The sequence below is a fragment of the Eleutherodactylus coqui genome, chromosome 8 (genome assembly GCF_035609145.1).
Source record: "Eleutherodactylus coqui strain aEleCoq1 chromosome 8, aEleCoq1.hap1, whole genome shotgun sequence".
Classification (NCBI taxonomy): Eukaryota; Metazoa; Chordata; class Amphibia; order Anura; family Eleutherodactylidae; genus Eleutherodactylus; species Eleutherodactylus coqui.
Window position 1 is genome coordinate 71,137,586 of NC_089844.1, and position 20,748 is coordinate 71,158,333.

At 42.6% G+C, this 20,748-nt stretch overlaps 1 protein-coding gene across 1 annotated transcript in view; it reads right to left on the minus strand.

Moving 5' to 3' along the window:
• The window catches only part of MTX2 (metaxin 2), a 70,541-nt gene that overhangs the window by 16,523 nt on the left and 33,270 nt on the right, over positions 1–20,748 (minus strand). Inside the window, exon 4 of the mRNA XM_066575791.1 lies at positions 13,715–13,787. Coding sequence (XP_066431888.1) covers positions 13,715–13,787 — 73 coding nt within the window. The remainder of the gene's footprint in view (positions 1–13,714; positions 13,788–20,748) is intronic.

Sequence of the window (20,748 nt, forward strand, 5' to 3'; positions counted from 1 at the left end):
ACTATGGACTACCATTACATCTCCAATAAGTAGTGTCACCCATCCTTAATAATCTGCTTACTAATGTAGCAATATGGAAGAGAGGAAAGTATCACTACTTTAGTTAACTAGAGAGGTTTACTATTCAGGACTCCTAACAGAAATGACGCAGCTTTACAAATAAGAGGCATTGTTCTACTCTCATCACAAACCCTTGATAGAACCCCGAAGGACACCGTTATACGTCAGTGGGATTCACTGGTGACTGTTTGGCATCTGTAAATAAACGTAGGCCATGATACAAGTGTAAACTAAGCTTGAAGCCGTGCTAACCCCTAATTACCAGCCATTTTTCAGGATTTCTTTTTTCCTCCCTTTTTTATTTTTCTGTTAATATGGCTTGTTTTTTGCTTGACGAGTATTTTTTAATACCATTTAATGTATCATGAAATGAATTAGAAAACTTTTTAAAAATTTTAAAGGGGTATTCCACCAATGTGGCTTTTTTGGACGGGTGAAACCTGATAGATCGGTGGGGATCCGAACACCGAAACCCCCATCAATCCAGAGAGTGGGGTTCCCGTATGCTCAAGTTCTGCTCACTGCTGCATCTCTGCACCGGCCCGGGGTGAATCAAGTGCTAGCCGTATATGTGCGCTGCCTCTCCATTCATTTCAATGGGCTAAATAGGCAAACATCACTTTTTATTCAACTTTTATTGCAAGACATGGCAACATGGCAACCATCAGCACCCCACAATCACATTAAGGGGGAGGCTGAAAGTTTACATGCCACAGTCAGCCGTTTGTGGTGGATGTAAAAATCAGCCGGCACCCGCTGGGTATGTAGCAGACTGTTCCGGCAAAGACCTCATACTTACCCCACACCTCTGTGACGTATGTGTATGTCACAGAGGGGGAATGGGTTAAGTTATGGCAACCCATGCACAGCAGACAGCCGTCTGCTGACCACTCGTTTGTCCAACAGCCATCTCACCTAACACCCCCATACACATGTGTGCATGGCTCAGCTGAGTGTGCATATGTTCTGCATACAGAGAGGTAGAAAGCCACTCACTGGCTGACTCCTGTGGCAGCATCTTATCTCTGAGAACAAAAATGATCAGGCAGTTTAAATCCAACTGCCTGATCCATATTTCCCGACATCAGAGTCGGGAGGCCCTCAGACAGGCCTGCTGAAATCCATCTATTGAGTATGCGTCTCCCCCATAATATCCTACAATAAGTGCTGTGAAGTTGAAGTCCGTTTTAAGTGGAGTTGGTAGAAACGTACAGATTCCAAACACCAGCTTCAAAATAATCATGAATTATTATACATTAGTGTGAAATATATAATAAGCCAGAGGTTATCCTTTTACTACAGTAAATTTGTTAGGACCAATTATTATATATGAACCCTTTAACAGGGAGTCAGAATCTGGCAAAATTGAGGTAATGGGAGTCAGACGTTTGGTTTCTGCCTTCACAGCTCTGCCTATAGTGTAGCAGTCATCAAAAGCGGGATCCATTCACAAATATCTAATGTGTACAGCCGGTCCTATAATGGAAAATGGACATAAGAGAAGTTGGTCCACAATTTGGGAATATGTACTGCAGTATAAAGCGAATAGATATAGTAGCTCCTACAGCGGCAGTCTTGATTTAACAATGTATTGTCTGGCACCCATTTATTTGAATGGGTGCTTTGTCTGAACTGGCCGTAAAACACCTCATCCGGTTCAAACATAATATGTTGTCGTAAAAGAATGGATATACACACAATATACTAACACTGAGAAGACAAAATATAATAATAATGAACCCAGGAGTGCTTGAACAGGAAATCGGACCCTAACCAGCTAATGCGATGAGCTCCTACCTAAAAGTGGAGCACTCGCCCTGATGAGGGCAACCCCACGTCAGGAACCTGGGGAAACCCTGACTCGCCCTAGTTAGAAAACAGGGACAGAGATTAGATAACAATATGTACTATATAGATGCTAAACAAGCACATAACCAGATGTAATGCCAATGCAAAACAAGCAATAAGGAGATAGAGGTTACAACACCCCTAATGCTCCTTACACCAAACAAACTTATCTAACAGTAGAACGGGACAGGAGTCGCCGTCTAGACCAGAAATACCTTCAGACTAAAAGTATAACCAGCGTCCTGCATGAGCCAGAATAAATGTATACAGTTAAGTGTTGATGCCCCTCAGTGGACCAATCCATCCACACACCAGCAGAGAAGTGCTCATGTCGGCATCCTACTCCAGAATGACATAGAGCATGCAGACCACGTGGGCCGGGCCTGATGCTATGTCGTCACCCCGGTCCCAATCAAACACTGCCAGCGATCCGTGACAGTGGAAGCCATGTAAATACTACGCAAGTAATATCAGCTGATCGGCAAGAATGAAAACATCCAAACTTACATTGATCAGCTGCTTCATTTTGAGAAGATGCTCTCCAATAAGGACAGCTGAATTACAATTTTAGGCAAACTGCTTATTATTCTAGCCCTAAACATGGGAGCTTAGCAGACGTTTGCAATCTGAAGAACAAATAGGAAGACCATGTGGACACGGAAGAACAAGCAGACTTCACGAAGACTTCATCCCTAGCAGATCCAGATAACAACCACATGCAATGTCTATGATATATTATATATGCCATAATAGTAATAGGAGGATACTGAGGTTCATGTGAGAAAAAAAACTCACTTGGTGCTAAGTTTTCTGCCCCCACCCTGCTAGAGGAGTGCAGGGACTTCACAGCCAGTGGAGGAAAGATTACCATAGGAAGCTGGTAGAAAAATGTGTAGTTCCCTGTGGCTTCACATGATATTTAGAGTTTTTCGACTGTTCTTCACCAAATGTTCCCCCCAAGCACATGCAGAAAACCTGCTGTTAGCCCTGGTTCACACAAAGTTCATGCTAACAGCAGGCTCTGTCATGGTCCTTTTCAACAGATTCCCTCTTCTCTTGCTCACAGTCAGCCTAAGGGTAATGGATGAGGTGCAAGGCACCAACAAAGACCTCATCTGCATCCATACTCTAAGCGTGGTACAAAAGGAATGAAGGGCTTTTTGAACTGCGAGGAGTCAAAGGTTTCATTCACACTGTACTGCCATGTTGCTGCTGGACAGATCTTTTCATATTCTGGCATCCATATTCAACATTTGAAACCGCCCATACATTCTTCTACTCGAGGGAAGAAGCATAGCGTATCTAAAATACATTGTGTAGCCCAGCGAAGTGGGTGACAATCAGCGGCATTTTATTTTGTCAATCTAATTTGCTCGCCTTCGTCATGCGATGCTGAAAACCCCCCAAAAAATAAACAAGACGGGAAGCAAAGAAATCCACTTGTGCGAAGGCGATATATACAAACTCAACGTGATCAATGGGAAAGCTCCAACATGCATGATGAAAACACAGCTTCATGGCTGAAGAAAACATTTATCTTACTGCCGGACATCAGTTACTGATGGGCTAGTGACATCAGTGTGGGCAACGGGGTACTTTGTGCCGCATGCCTCAGGAAGGACATGAGTAGCTAATGAACCGATCAGCTCTACTCATGTAGTGGCGATGTCCATGTGGACAGAGAACTTTGCAGAGATACATAATGACTGTGCTACTGAGAAATGATGAAGGAGTTAGGTGTTGGGTTTTCCGGGGAACTAAAATTGTGACAACCAAAGTGGAGTCAATATTATTAATGGTCTTGCTTTTTAGAGAGAGGCACAACTATTCCCAACCCCAACCAAAATGCATGACTTGTGAGTCGGCACGGAGCTGGCAGATTTATATCCAACACACGTCATGCCTTCCCTTTTGCACGTCTAGTTAAGCTCCTGGTTGGAGTCACACTAAATTATATTCTAAGCAATTCTTGTGGCTATTGTGGCATGCTGGGAGACTCAGCTTTGCAACAGAGGAGCAGCCACAGGTTGGCGTTGTCTCATCACAGATAATTGGCTTAATTTGAAACGCGCCATGAAATTGGCTAATGAAACCCCCAGCAAACAGATGATTTTGCCAAGGGAAGGCTACCCATACACATTAGGATAGCTGCTCTTTAGCCCAACAGTTATCTTATTTGACAACCCCATATACATAACACCCCCAATACACATTAGGATAGCTGCTCATTAGGCCAACCGATATCTTACCTGACACCCCCACATACATAACACCCCCAATACACATTAAGATAGCTGCTCATTAGGCCAACCCTTATCTTACCTGACACCCCCATACACAGGCATGCTCACTCGGTTAAGCATGTATGTCTTCTGAATGCAGAAAGTGGGGGGAGATGCTGTCAAACTCTTCTGGCAGCGGTTTTCTCCCAGGAACAAAAGCCTCGGGTAGCCGAAATTCAGTTGCTTGATCCTTATCACCCTTGGAGAATTGGGAGGCCACTGTATACATTAGAAGTTTGTCTGGACTCGCCAAAATCGGTGGCTTCATACAATGTGTATGTTAAACTGAATGCTCCACCAGTTATAATTTAGTCACCTAAATGCCAGTCGAAGTCTACCAGAGCAAATTCCTTTGGTTCACAGAGGAGGAAATCCCAAACCCATCCACTAGAATGCCAATATGCACCAATAAGACATAAGGTGTATAGACAGGGGTTGTCCCGAAGGAATACCCCTTATATTATTCATATCAGTTAGTTCCAATAGGACAGAAAAGGATATTCCAAGCCAAAAACCTCGGTTATCATTCATTACGCTTTTTCTATTGAAACAGCCTAACATTAATGAGCCTAATTCATAGTACATTTTGGTAATGTAGCGGTTGTTCATCAGCTGCTGAAAAGCAAATTAAAGCGATGCTCAAGTTTTAGGATAAAGTTCTGTCCCGGGACAGGAGGGGCAGAAGGTATATTTACCTGCAGTTGTTCTTCTCTGTCGACCCTTCAATCCACTGGTTTTGGGTCCTGTTTTGGCCCTCTTACATGGCTGCAGCAATTTTCTAACTACCTAATGCACACTGTGTACTGCTCTCTGATTGGTCAGCACTGATTATAGAGCAGGTATAGTGCATTAGTAGTCTTAGGCCTCCCTCACACAGGCGGTTTTGTACAGCGTTTAGCGCTGCGCTAAATGCTGTACATGGCTCCCATTCATTTCAATGGGCAACACAGGGCTGAAAACGCGGCCCAACTTGGTACCGTGCTTTTTGCAGTGCTAAACGCCCTAGCTTCACTGCTTGAGTTTAAAAAAAAAAAAAAAATCAATCCTCACCTTGCCGGTGAGATCGCTGTCACCGGCGGGGCTCCCGAGACTTGTCGGCCAGCAGGGGGATTTTTTCTCTGATGATGGGGATTTGAAATCCCCACCTCCAACGAGAGATTGCTCTGATTGGCTAAGCGCCGCTGAGTGACAGCCCACTCAGCCAATCACAGTCATTCATTCATTGAATGGCTGTGATTGGACGCATCCATTGCTGGCTCGATTGGCTCAGCCAGCTGTCATTCAACGGCGCTTAGCCAATCAGAGCAAGCGACCGGCTTAACAGTTCCCGACAGCAGCGCCGTGGACAGCGACTTCACCAACTAGGTGAGTATTGATTTTTTCCTTTTTATCAGCATCCTTGGCTGCTCTTTCAGCTGTGCTGTCAACGCAGTCATAACGCTGGCATAACACATGCCAGTGCTGCTGAAACCGTGCGGAATCTGCAGTAAACGCAGCTTTGAAAAATGGTGGCCCAACACTACACTATCAATGCACTGTGGGGATTAGGTAGTCTGAAAATTGCCTTAAAACCAGAGAGTCACTTTAAAAATGACAAAAAATTTCTCATCACTAAGTGTAAGGACTTGAGCTGTTCTCTACTTTGAATCAGAAATCAAACAGCAACTTTTTCGGTACAACTTAAATATTTATAAAGACTGACAAAATGAGACTCATTGTCCGTTGTGAGTTCCCTAATAACACTGTTATAGGATTATATACATGGCGGTTTATAGCAGTGTGAATTATGTACATTAACAGAAAAACAGCGTATGCAATCGAGATCAGAGATTGAAATAAATAGCCGGTGTGAAAGTGACCATTTGTATGTTTTTCCCAATCTGTTTGTGCTGCGTTATATTGGCACAAAGGCCAATGCCTCTCCGCTGTACTAACTGCTTTCCAATACTATATTTGAAGCATTTGGCCTTAGCAGCCTTAATAACTCTTCCTCTGTTTTCTAGCTCAAGCTTTCCATTAGTTTCTCTATCAATTGATGCTTAGAGAAAAGTCAGCTCAGCACCTTCCCCTGGAGATCAATATTCTCTTTATTGTAACACCTACAATAGCCGGAGAGTGGTTATTATTTTTAGATATTTTCTTGATATGCAGAGCCATCAAAACTCTATTTCTAATGCGTCTCTGCTCGGAGCAGTAGTGCGCAGCTCAGCAGAGCTCAGATCGGGCCTGGATGTTACATCCTGCCATCCCCTCAGTACTTGTGGGGTAGAAAGAAAGCCAGGGCTGCACCGTGACAGAGCTATCCAAGATTCATGGCCACTTTCAATGGTTCCCTGAGAGAAAGAAAGTTGCAACCAACCTGGAAAAACTGCAAAAACAAAAAAAATATATAAAAAAAAAAAAAAAAATCGGATAAGATTAGGATGATCAAAAATGACTCATGTGCCCAGTACCTCGCCCAAAAGCTAAGACGGAGAAAGGGCTGCACAACCAGATTGCATCTGTTCACTGCAAGACAAAAAGTAGCAATGACAGAAGCAGGTGGTTGCAGACAGTACCTCCAATTTTGGAGGTAAATGGAACAAGAAAGGAAATATTGGAGCGTCTGTGCCATCTCCCCTATCCAAAACCACCAGAATATACCACTGTATGAGAAAGGGCGATTATACTATTTAAAACATAACTTTTAGACAGGGTTCACACGGCGCCGAATTTCCACCTGCAATCTTAAACCCGAGACTAAGCAGCAAAGTGGATGAGATTTGCAATCTTGTCCACACGCTGTAGACAGTCTGTTGCGGCCAAGCCGCGCTGAAACGGACATACTGCGCAGGATACAAAGCTGCAGCATGTCAATCGACACAACGATTATCTCCAAGGCCGTCTTTTGAGCAATAATCGTTGCGTCTAAACGCACTGCCAAATCACCGATGACTTATCAGCGCCGCAAGCTGATTTTCTCAGCGGGCGGCACTGATAGTATTCTCTCAGCTAGTATCCCACTGGCAGTTCTCAGTGGGACACCAGTTGAAAGCTCTGAGAACAATGCAGCTGTTTGCATATACAAAACAGCTGCTTTGTTCTCGTAGCCATCGCGGCAATATCCCGCTCCACCGGCATTAACTCTTAAGTAGCTAATTAGCTACTTAGAGTTATGCAAAGATGATCGCTCAAAACCGTCACTCAAACTGTTGTTTGAGCGAATTTTGAGCGATGATTGTTCTGTGTAAATGGGCCTTAATACAGTGCCCCTGTAGATCTCAATGTCCATTTCCTGTACAGCCGGCACAGTATTTTGATATCTGCAGTAGGAGACCAGACCAAATTCAATATGTCCCTGGATGTCCTGGCTTGACTGCAAAACCCTATGAAAAAAAATTAGCTGAGGCAATAGCCTTGAAAAGAGTGGCTCCGCACATTTCCTAAAAAAGAGACCCCAAGATGCCCACATTGGTCCCTCATAACAGGTAAAATCTTCTGTCCCTCTACCAACATGTTTCGTCCTGCTTGGATGCTCAGAGGAGACTAACTACTGGTAGATGTTCAAGCAGCTTCCATAGTCATGAATTATAGGCACACATGGTGATTCACCAAAAGCAAAAGATACTCTATCCCGCTAGTTTTATGGAGTAGTCGGAGTGCTCCGACTAATATGCTGTGTAGGCACCACAGTGTTAGCGGTCACCTGCATTACTGTCCTCCACACGGTCCCCCTAAAATCTGTGTAGCACTCCAACCACCTCATGTCTATGGCACGCGCAGATATCTTATGCAGATGTCCGCAGCAGATGCACTGCAGGTTATCTTAAAATTGATTTTTTTATTGCTTGTGGGAGATCACGGATTGCAGGGTTTTTTTTCCCACGTAGATGTACGCAACCCCACCTCCCAGCCTTTTCCCCAGCTCCCTAATTGCTTCTAAGCTTAAAATCCGCAGCGGATCCGCAAATGCATTTATATGTATTTGCAGATGCGCTGCAGATCCTAAGCTCCCATAGAGATGAATGGAGCCAGACCCGGCGCGCTCCAGAGACCCTATACTTACCTCTCCAGATCCGGCACGAATGTCTCGCCCGGCATGCCGGTGTGCATGCGCATGAAGCGCCAGGCTGCAACGTGGATTCTCGCTGTATCGTGGGACGGACGGCTTCCATTGGCTACAATGGAAGCCATCCGCACGATTTTCTGCATAGAATAGAAAATGCTGTGATTCTCCCCCGTGAGCAGAAGGGGCGAGAAAAAAAAAACCCGCTGTGGATTTCCGCTAGTGGGCACGGGAGAATCATTTACAACAGCATGTCTATGGGCGGACATTTCTGCGGAATTCAGATGCCCAATGTTTCTCTATAGGCGGCTAGAGCTGTGGGAGACCTGCGTGGATTCAATAAATAAAATCCGCCTGTGGACACTGGGCCTAAGGCTCATTCAGACCTGTGTATTTAGCCCGAGTATTACACACATATAATTTATGAAGACAATTTACTGCATATTTTAATGACCAGACTACGATAATGGAGCATAATATGTGACAAAATAGTAGAGGATTTTTTTTTTTTTTTTTAACAACACATAATATGAGTCTGAATGGCCCAATGTAAATCAATGGGCTTTTAGCACTACGTAATATGCAGGCTAAATACGCCCACGTGCGTGAGCCCTTAGAAGTGTAGGTCTGCCCTACAGAAAAATTGTCAAGAACGCCAAAGTGAGTCAGTACAGTTTCCTATACCATCAAAAGGCACTTGTGAAACTTAAGGAAACTCTGACAGCAAGAGGTCTCACAGACCAAAGGCCACTACAAAAATCAAATGACATGTTTTTTGAGTCAACGGTTTAAGCGATCGGCGCCTCACAGCACTAAATCTTCAAGCACAGCTCAACGCAGCAAACAATAAACAAGTTTCCATTTCAACTGTGAAGAGAAGACTTCCATCTACAGGTTTGACAGACGGGTCAGTAAAGGCCTATTTAGACAACGATTATTGCTCAAAAGCCGTCTTTTGAGGGACAATCGTTGTGTCTAAATGTGTCTATCTTTGACTGTTCGGCCGATTGACTGTTTTCAGTTCTGCTCTGAACTGTTGTTCAGCGGAACAGCCGATAAGCAGGACCGCATGCTGTGTCTGCTGTCCATGGTGCTGAATTGTGCATGGGGAGCCCCTGGCTGAACAATGGAGCTAATTACAAAGCTCAGACCTCCTGCTGAGTTCTGTAACAGCACCCAGAAGCTCATTTGCATGCAAATGAAGCTAATAAAGTACTAATAGAAATTAGTGCCCATTAATACTTTATGCAAAACGATTGTTGATCTTTCAATCTTTTGAAAGATATCTGTTTGTGTAAATGGACTTTAAGAAAGTCACTGCTAAGATTACAAAATTCGAAGAAAAAAAAAAAAAAAGGCAACAACTTGCCTGGGCCAAACGGCACCTCCACTGGACTACTGAGAAGTGGAATAATGTCTTATGGACTGATGGATCAAAATTTGACATGCTTGGTATATCACGCAGGGTTTTTGTACGTCATCGAAAGGTGAACGGATTATTCTTAAGCGTACGACACCAACTGTCAAACATGAAGGAGGAAGCGTGAATGCATGGGGCTCTTTTGCTGGATCCAGAGTTAGCAACTTGCCAATGGTGACTGGCACACTGGACAAAAAGAGCTACCACAACATTTTGATACACCATGCCATACCCTCTGGTGTACGCCTAGTGTAATGCCCCAAAATGGTCAACGCATATATTGTAATGGTTTCAATTTCATTGCGTTATGCACGTTTATGCCGAGCTATGAAGTTGGTGGTTTGGTAAGATTCATAACAACCACTGTGTTCCCAACCACCCATTCTGGGAAACCTAATATAAAAAAAAGCCTACAGGCTTTTTTTTTTTTTTTGCACCACACTTTGACCCCTTTGCGTGACCTTTGGTAGATGATTTTGGTGTCACTAGATTTGTTACATAATCACCACCCCCCAGAGAATCATAAAATTTGAGTTTGACCTTGCCTGACAGGTCACTCAATGCATCAAAGTTCTTATGCTAAGTCTAGCGGTGCTGTTGTGCTTCAGCCAGGGAGAGTCAAGGTTCCTTCACACTGGCGAGGACGATAGCGGGTCGTGAATCACAACCAGATATCGCCCTCGCAATCCAAGTGGAAACCCCTGGGTGTGAGGCGGTTTCACATTGAAACAGCCTTGCATCCCTGCGGGTCTGAAGGAATCCCCGGCGTGGCTTTGACAGCCGCGGCAGGGGATTGCGATGTTCTCCCCATTGAAAACAATGGGCAATATCGCCAAAAGAAAGGACATGCTGCAATTTTTTTCCCCTGCATAGCACCGCAACGCAGTGTCATGCAGAGAAACATCGCAAATGTGAATTAACCCATTTTATATTCGTGTAGCGAAGATCGCGTCAATCTAGTTATATAAATGATGTCAGAAACAAGATGTTCCTCTGTGCCTTAGCTAGAGACCGTGCTGCAAGAGGTTAGCTTGTTAATTGGAGAAAAGAATTGTGGCTCTGTGTGTTTTAAGAATGGAATTACAGCGAAGTATATACTGACACAGAAGAGGACTGAAACTTGAAAGGATTCATTGATAAGTTTCAGTGAAAAAAAAATAAAAGACTGTATAACTATGGAAACCTTTATTGAAGAGACGTTTATGGTACATTTATACGGGAAAAGAAGTGATTTATGCAATAATACAGAATGACTATTTTGAAAAAACAAAACACCGCTACCGCTGTTATGTCGCCCAGAGACCGTTGGGACAGTTTTACTGTATCAGAAATGCCCAAACAGTTCATTTACAAATTTCAACTGCGCAAAAGTCTCACGGGATGGCACTGAGCAGTCTATGGAATTGTAACGGAGTCATCGCCGATCAAAAAGAGGAGGCGGTGTTAGCCTTTACAAGACTAGTTTGTGATTGGAGGAATCACTCTACCTGAGAGCATGTTTAAGGGTCTTTGCGCCAGGAAGCAAGTAACAGTGAAAGAGAATTTGGAGTGTATAAAGCTGCTGCTACACTGTGTATCCCTGCAGTAAAAATGGCTGAAGGTGGAAGAGAGCAGGGCGACCTGCCAGAGGAAGAACCCTGAGACTTTCCTCTAACAGATGTCCGAAACTGTTGCAGACCATCAGGAGAGACCAAGTTCTCCACTGTACGTTATGTCGCCAGATCAGATGGCATAGGTGGAGTGGCCGGAATCTCTGATCACAAATGTATACAATTACCCATGCTCCGGCCAAGGTAACTGGTTCTGCCAGAATACGAAAAACGGCACGCTGTTGGAATAACTCAAATACCGGCTCCTCGATGGAGGCTGCGGATTCCTCCCCTCATTTAGAACAAGCCATCAGGAATGCCCATCTTACAGGCCACACCAACCATGGAAATACCTGATGAATTACAAGACGAACCAGCACTAGCGCTACCACCGATGCTATTGCCTGTGCCAAGACCTGCACTGTATGTGCTGAATCCAGAGATCGAGCCCACCTGCAGAGGATTGGCCATAGAGGCCGTTTCCACCTTTAGACCCCGTCATCAATCCAGAGGAGCTACAGCACATGGGATGACAGAAAACTTGTTGAGAAGAGGGAGGTCCTCTTGCATCGGTACGCAGCCACACAGGAGGACCTCCACGAAAAAGTAAAGGGAACCATCATCTGGTTCCATAAGGTTATGGTGATCTGATACATTAGAGAGGATGAAGGGGGGGGGGGGGGGTAATGAGTGTTTTGTAAATAGGTGGTTTGTAAAATAGTTCCACCTGCCTGATTGCTGGCATAACCTCCACCCAGGCGAGCCAGTCTACTTTGCAAAAAAGGTATTTGAGACCCCACCAACACTCAGACCATATACCTGAGAAATTTAGTTTAGAAGCGATAGAACAGCCCAATGACTACGTTCATTCCCTCAGCAATTAGTATTAAGTTGATGGGAAAAGCTAAATTTACGTAAATCGTTGCCATGTTCCAGAAACTTCAAAAGGCCATTGTGTTCCCAACCTGCCACTCTGGGACATTACACTAGTCAGGGGTTATATTACAGCAAGACAATATTCTAAAACATAGTTCTAGGTTATATCAGAACTACTTAAGAACTTAAGAAGAAGCCGTTAGGCCTCAAAAAAATGCAATGGCTTGCACAATTTTCACACTGAAACACCACTAAGCTCGTTTGGACAGAAGGGTGAAAGCAGCACATTTGTGGGAACTTCTGCAACAATGTTGGGAAGAAATTTCTGAACAATATCTGAATGCAGTTGTAGAAAGAAGGTCTCAATTGTATAAAGCTGTTACATCAGCTAGAGGGGGCTACTTTGAAGAGTCAAGAATCTAGATTTAATTTGGTGAAACACAGTTAATCCACTATTTTTTATTCATCTTAAGGGTGAATGCAGACGGCCGGGTCAGATTCTGACTGTGAGAATTCTCACAGCGGGAAGCGACCCGTGCCCCTGCACTGATCCGTGGCTTACCTCCTCAGTCTTCTCTCTGCTCTGCGAAGTGCGGTTTGGCGCACAGCCGCACATGTGCAGAGCAGAGCCAGCGTGTCAGCCGTGACGTTTCTGTGACAGAAATAAGGCATGCAACGATTTTGTTACCGCGCGAGTTTTCAGGTGGTCAAATCACAGCTGTCTGCATAGAATTGCATAAACTAATGCAATTCTATAGCAGCGTACAATGGCGGAAATTCTGGGCAAGATTTCGCAGCGGAATTTCCGCCTGTGTGCATTCAGCCTAACTTGTTTGTTTGTTCTATGCCTTCATTTTAAAGTATGCTTGATACATTAAACGGTGTGAATATCAATTAAAAGAACGGAAACATTGAGGTGTTTTGATCAGTAGTGTATAATTTATAAATATCATATAGATATATATAGATATATATATATATATATATATATATATATATATATATATATATATATCTATATCAGTAGAAACTGGAAAAAATTGAGGTGTTTTGATCTGTAGTGCAATATATATGTATTATAATTATACATGCACACATACAAATCATTCCCGGTCTTGAAAGGTTTCGTGTTCCCAGCAATGATTATTTTCTAACAGTACATGACGTGCAGGCTTTTTCCAACAGAAATGGAATATTTTCAATCTGCTTGAACCATAATATGATCATTTGAAACATTAGTTAGGGAAGGTGACTTTACCGCTGTCTCACACCACATGTGAATGGCCCGCAGGCTTTCTATACACAGGAGCTCCTGACTGTGACTTATGCAGCAAGGTAGGAAAAAAAAGAAAAAAAAACACAACTTTGCTCCTCTCGTAGCGTACAGAAATTTGCAGCTCTTACAGGTGAAAATAATATGCTTAGATTTATCATTTTTATAGCCCTTTCAAGCAGCAAGAATTACAAGTTGTGGGAAGAAAAATAAGTGTGCACAGTAATGCGGATATATTTATGACTGGAAGGCCTGCGTGATGTTACTATGGAGCCCGAGCCCCATTTCACATACAGCGCCTTCAATGAATACCATGCTTACCAGATGGAGACATATATTCAGCGTTTGCCCTACAAACCACCTGGACTGGCAGATTGCACATTTGTAGGAAGGCCTGAAAGACATTGAAAACAGAAATAAACCATTTGTTGGCTGATGGCAAAAAAGAGATATCAAAAGACAATATTCAGCGGATCATTAACCATGTTTACGAAGATTTCGAGCTCTTGCTAGATTTGTACCATAAGCACATAATGTAAAAGCCTGATAGACAAGTCTGCCCGCACTGGAGGGACATGGAAGACATACGTACACATTCAAATCTGTTTGTACAATGTCCTCAAGAGGATTGGAGTCTACAGAGTGGAAGCTGTTAATTTGGGGGAAATTGGACTGCAGTTGGAATAAGGAAGGAAATGCCAAGTTGTTTCAAGATTCTCAATAAGCGATTTAGGAGTTGCACTTTTTCAGGGCTGTGAAGTCGGTAGAACAAAAACTTCTGATTCTTCTATTTTTCCAACTCCCTCATAATGGCTCATGTATATACTAAGTAGTACCCTGGTTCCCTGAAAATAAGACATAGCATGATTCTCCAGAATTTGAGGATGCAACTCCACAACCAAAGGTACTTCTAATATAGGCTTCAGTTACAGCATTATGCGGTTTCTACTAGCGGCTCTAATGCTGCATACTCCAAATACTGATATATGAAATTGGTCCTAATTTGTGAGCTGCACTATCAATAGGGACTGATGTATGTGAAGTCAATAGTTGTACATGGCTAGAGTCCGTCATCAATATCCAATATTGATGGGGGTCTGATCAATGTGACTCCAACTAGAATGAAGTGATAGCAGTACCAGGTAGACGTCAGGCCCCTTCTACTCTCTCCAAATGGACAGCCATTGACAATAGTGGGCTAACCCTGAGGTTTTCCAAAAGACATGACAGCTAGCACCCATTTGCCTAGCAATGCTACCAGTTTGTTCTAGTGATCAGTAGATACAGACATTGGCCCCATTTATCAGACAATGACAACAGATCCTAGCTATGAAGTGATCAAGGTCCTGTGAACTGAAACGCGTCTTCCTTGCTGTTTCTTTGGCACTACAATAATAAAAGCAGTCACGATTAAATACTCGGATCAAGTCCTTTTCTCCTCCATACTGTTTGTTTTAGTCAAGATCCTAGCTATGTTGCTAAAACATTTAGGTTTCTAAAAAAAATTGCTTCACCGGTTGCAACACATCAGACATATTTTACAGCGCTGCACTGAGATCGGCATCACTCAAATCAATTCCTCTTTCCAATGGAGCTCACAATGTGTCCCCCATTACAGACAAACACTAGGGCCGATTTCACAGCAATACAAATAATATTAGTTTAGTCTAGGAGGAAACCGGAGAGCCTGGACAATGTATAAACTCCATACCGATGCTAATCAGGGTGATATTTGAACACAAGACTGCAAGGCAACAATCTTGATAACTAAGTGCCTTTTTACGCGGTACGAGCTGTCAGACACAGCGCTCCCGATAGTCGTCCCAGCGGTGGTCATTCCTGTGCATTTAACAGAACCAATCATCACTCAGTGAATGGAGGCGGAGCGGGCCGGAGATCATACCGCCTCCATTCACTGTAAACAGGCAGTCATTCATAGAGGGCCAACTGCCTGTTTACACGGGGCGATCATAGTTCAGTTTTTACGAATGCATAAACTGAACGTTGAATGATAAGTAAATGAGTTCTTGCTTGTTGTTCCATTGGTGCATGCGTAGACACTGAACAATAATCGTGCAGATTCTCGCTGGATCGCAGGAATCTTGAACAATTGTCAGCTAAGCGATCATGTTGTTTTTCATTTTTTTATTGATTCTTACTTGTTAAATACTATAATGGCAACATATGTTTAGCTATAAACGGGAACCTGTCACGTTGAACCTTCAGTCCACACTGTGGTGAGCGTAGTACAGAGCAGAAGATGCTCAACAGATTGATATATTGCTTAGTAGGAAAAGATTCAGTATAACTTCTCTTTCATTTATGTAAATCCCTGCTCTTTCTAAGATTAGGAGTCCAGTGGGCGGTCCTGCTGAATTGCTAATTAGGACCACCCACTTGACTCCTAAGTGTCCTCGATAGGTTCCCTTTAAACTATCTAAGGTGAAAATTAAACAACCATCATCCAAATACTAAAAAGTATCAGAATGCTGGTTAGATTGAGAGTCAAACTGTACTACGGTAGCCCCTTTAAACCTCCAAATATTACTGATACATGTAAAATACTGTAACACAGACATGGCCATCACACACCATTACTGCTGAGCTTTTTTTAGTCCTTTAGAGAGAGAGAAAAAAAAAAAAAAAATCAATATAATTTTATAATAAAAATCCAGACTTTTACATGTTATTGAACCATGCGAAATACCAGATTGCACTTACTTCCCTTTTACTATCTAGATGAACAGTTGAATCGCACACTTTCAAATCAAATCTTCCTCTTTGACTTGCATGGTATGATTAATGGAAAATTAATACATGGCCTATAAATGAAGTCTAGCCTGTGTCCGAATTATTTTATATGCATCACGTGGCGTTTTAGAGATGGCTCAGGAGACACTGTGTCTGCATTACAGTGGGGTCTGTGCGGATGATCTAAGGGCTTTCAGACTTCTACTTATCAAACAATGGATAATAGAGTCAGACAGCATAGAAATGACAAAACTCTGCTTGTGCAGCCAAAAGGAAGTGAAGCAAAATAGCTTCCAGGGAACAGATTTAACACTATGTCTCAATGACCATTAGTTATTTTACATTTGCTCTCACAGTTTTAATGTCAAAGAATCTGAAACAGAGTCCACAAGGATATTCATAAAACAGAGGAAATGAGACGAGATAAAATAATAATTTTGATTTGGAAGTTTTTGATGTTTTTTTTGGCCAAACAGTTGACACAATTGACCTGTCAGTCCTTCCGAAATGTCAGTTTTAGTAAATAGCAACAGGTCGTTTTTAAAGCTTTCAAGAGTCTACATTGAATAACTTTGCATATACTGTACATGACTGATCTTGTCCTAAAGGCCCTTTTACATGCAAAGTTATCATTTGAACGACCAAACGACTGAAAGAATTAATGACTTTTTTGCATAAAATGCTGAACATTAAAACGTGCAGATAAATCACTTGAAATCCTCTCTATTTCCATCTTTAGCTAAAGTAAACACTATATACGTTGGTTGCTCAGGTTGGAGTGTGTTTATGCGAGGATGCCTCTGGCCAGCAGGACTTTAATTAGTGTGAAAAAAAGTCATTGTCTTCTGCCTGTGTGAGTAAAAAAGTAGTCATTGTGTTTTAGCACGGCAAACAATCACCCCTCCCTCTCAACTCTTTCAAAAACTGAACAAATGCCATTTAAACTTCACAAAAAGCAAACAAACTAACAACTATTTTTATGCAGGCTGAAACTCGTCGATAAGCAACAAGTGAACAAAAAGTGCAAGGCAGCCGCGCGCGAACACAACGATTATCGCTTACTTTCACTCACTTGAACAAATTTTGAGCGATAATCGTGTGTAAAAGGATGGAGGATAACTGTAAATCTTGGCATAACCCCTTAAAAAAAAAAAAAAGCCTTTAAAGTGTAACCTATATTCTAGTCAAGCGTTGACAGTATTTGAGTTTATTTCATCATCCGTAAAGAATTATGATATTGGTGATCAAAGACAATGGCATTCTATATAAACGTCAGAGATATATAGTACATGTGGAAGTGGTGGAACTTGTACTAGATGCAGACAGATGCTCTTGGATTGAGATGTCAGGCTAATTGGAAAAGTACCCTTCGTACCCTTCGAGTGTCTTTTACGTGATCGTTTTACCTCCATGACCTTGACCGAGGCCTTATGAATCATTAAGTGCCGCATCTGACATTGTGGAAACTATCTCTCAACAGGTTTTCCCCCAAAAAATAAGCTTCCTGCTGTTTCCATACTGAGAAGATGGTGTGTTGACACTAGATTTAACTCTGATAATGTTACTGATGGAAATGTCTAGTCATCAACAAACATCAGGAGAACAGAAGGTAGTGATTGCTAAAGAGGCAACACGGTGTGTGCTGCAAGAAATGCTGCCTGCAAAAACTGCCTTGAAGTCTTCTACAAAAGAATGGGGTGATGAATACATTTGAATAAAATTAGATCTTTTTTAAACTACTTTAATTAATGGTGCCACAACTACAAGAATAAAATAATAATAATGGCACATAATGAGGAGGAGTTGGGGATCTACAACTTATGTAGAAGCTCCCACAAATGCCTCAAATACCCCCATATGTGCTACAGATGTTCACCGGAATCCACCCACACTTACCTCTTGAACTTCTTTATACGGCCTTGACACACATCTTGGGTGACGTCATCGTCAAGTGACACAATGCCAGGGTGTGTACTGCAGCTGCAACATTTACTGTAGAGTTTAAGGGGTTGTCTGTTTACCGGACAACATTCCCCCTATTGGTCCACTGTGCTAAAACAAAAAGGTGCGCTACATACCCGTAATTGAGAGCTGCAGCACCATCATGGATCCGGTGTTTGTTGTGGCAGATGATGTCACCAAAAGTCACCTGTCAAGCTGCAGCATCACCCATTTTCTTGGCATCAGCGCTCATATCCTGATGCATGGAGTTCGGAACGGTGATCTTGCAGCAGTCGGGTGACTTCTGGTAACATCTGCCCCACCAACCACCAGGAACACAGTGGAGCGGCAGTGCTGGAATGTGGCAGCGGAGGATGGGTAAGTATTGCTCCTTTCGTTATGGTAGTGCAGTGAGCTCTATAATGGGAATGTTGTCCAGTAACCAGACAACCCCTTAAAAGTGCTCTCTGGTATGGGCACTGTAAGAGCAACCATTAATGGTTGTCACCGTAGCATGCCCAAGCCATTGTAAACATGCAATAACCTAAGTTAACTAAGATAAAACAGAAGGTGCATAAAAAAGTATTTAAAAAAAAAAAGAAAAAACAAACAAAGTTGCCGCATCAGTATCCTTCATCCATTGCTTAATACCATATTGAAACAGCTGCAAGGATCCTTGAAATTTGGACCAGATCCCAACTAGAGGAACAATTCTAAATGTGTTACTTTAAATTACTCCAGACATTAGGAACTCATGCCAATGCATACACATTCAATGTTAATTGCCGCCTTGTTTGGGTTCACTTACAACACTTCATCACCAACAGATGGGGAGTTGGAATAGTCAATGTACAGAACTGGTAATGATGTGACAAAATACGAAATGTATAGAGAATAAGGAAGTTAGAACTATGGTATGAAAGTCATCAGTGTCCAAGACAAAAGCCCTAGAAGTGCCATGAATCTGATGGAGGAAGCCTCCGGTAATGTCCTACAGTTACCATTTCATCACCTAATCAGATGCCTCCAGAATTGATGTAACTGGCTCCTGGCACTCATTATGTGTGGCAATATTGAAAATGAACAGTCAAATTTTATATATAAAGTTATAGCTATGAACAGAGATCCCCAAGTAGCAGCAGTTATTAAATATTTCAAAGAAGTTTCTGGATAATGCATCTAATCCCTACGTACACTAGTAGTCTAAATAATTCCATCCTATATTACATACAAATGTAATAGTGTCCAAGAGTTGTATGCAACAATGGCTGAGTAGTCTATGGCATGAAGACAGAAACAGAAGTAAGAGTTTCCAAGAATAAGTATAGACCATTAAAGTGGGTGTGCCAAGTTATACCCTATACACAGGATAGGGGTTAACATTATGATCAGTGGAGGTCTGATCGTTGGTACCCCCCAACGATCCCGAACCCGGGATCCGGTTGGTCCCTGAGTGAATGGAGTGGAGGTCATGCAGGCGTGCCACTGTTCTATTCACTTCAGTGACAGCGCCAGAGATTGCTGAAGAGCTTGAACTCACTAATCTTCACCGCTGTCATTGAAGTGAATGGAGCGGTTGCGAGTCTGCATGACCTCTACTCTATTCACTTGGGCACCATCCGGGCTCCCCATTACTGTGATCAGTGGGGGACACAGCGGTAGGAACCCCATCGATTATAACGTTATCCCCTATCCAAGTTATTATGAGAATCGTTGCCCACATGCCTTAAAAGGGTTGTCCAGTTGTAAACTATTGATTGCCTATCCTCAGGTCGTAACCCCCACAGATCAGCTGTTTGCCAGGTCAGTGTGCTTATGCACGGAGCCAATTTCTACAGGAAACAGACAGCTCTGTTCTTACTGCAGTGGCCAGGTTTGGTATTGCAGGCATAGTTCCCATCAATTTCAATGGGAACTTAACCTGCAATACCAAGCTTGGCCTCTGTAGCAATAACAGAGCTGTCTGCTTCCTGCAAAAATTAGCTCAATACACAAGTGCACCAGCCTGGTGATCAGCTAATCAGCAGGGGTCCTGATCAATAGGCCATCAAAAGTAGATTGGTGGGAATCCATCTTGATGATAGGCCATCAATAGTTTAAAACTGGACAACCCCTTTAATGAGGCATATAGACATTATAGAAGTGCCGCTGTCCACGTATTACATGATCATCCATTCCCATATAACACTACATTTTTCCCAAAGTGAAATGATCAACCAGGAGTGGGAGGCTTGTAGGACACTTGGGCTGTGCCAGTCAAGTATGATCATGCCAGATCCACTATAATTGTACTACAATTATGGCTTGCACGGAAATACAATAAATATATACACATACCTCTAGATCATGGTAATGAGATGACTTGATGTCAGACCTTGTAAATACATATAAAAATCCTATTTTCCCTGAGGTATGCAAAGCCTTTAATTCAATTAAGGTAATTGTGGCATCTATAGTTTACCACAAAGAGGGGTCCTAATTAGGTTTGTGTCGATTTTCAGCAAATCTTTTATACCTGTGAATTGAATTTATAGAAAGTCAAGTTAAGTTTGAGAAACAATTTATTTTGTGCCACCGCTGAACACTTCAGTAATGATATAATATAATTGGTGCAGGATTTAGAAAGAGTAAATTCACTTGTAGCACAGGGGAGGTGCAGAAGA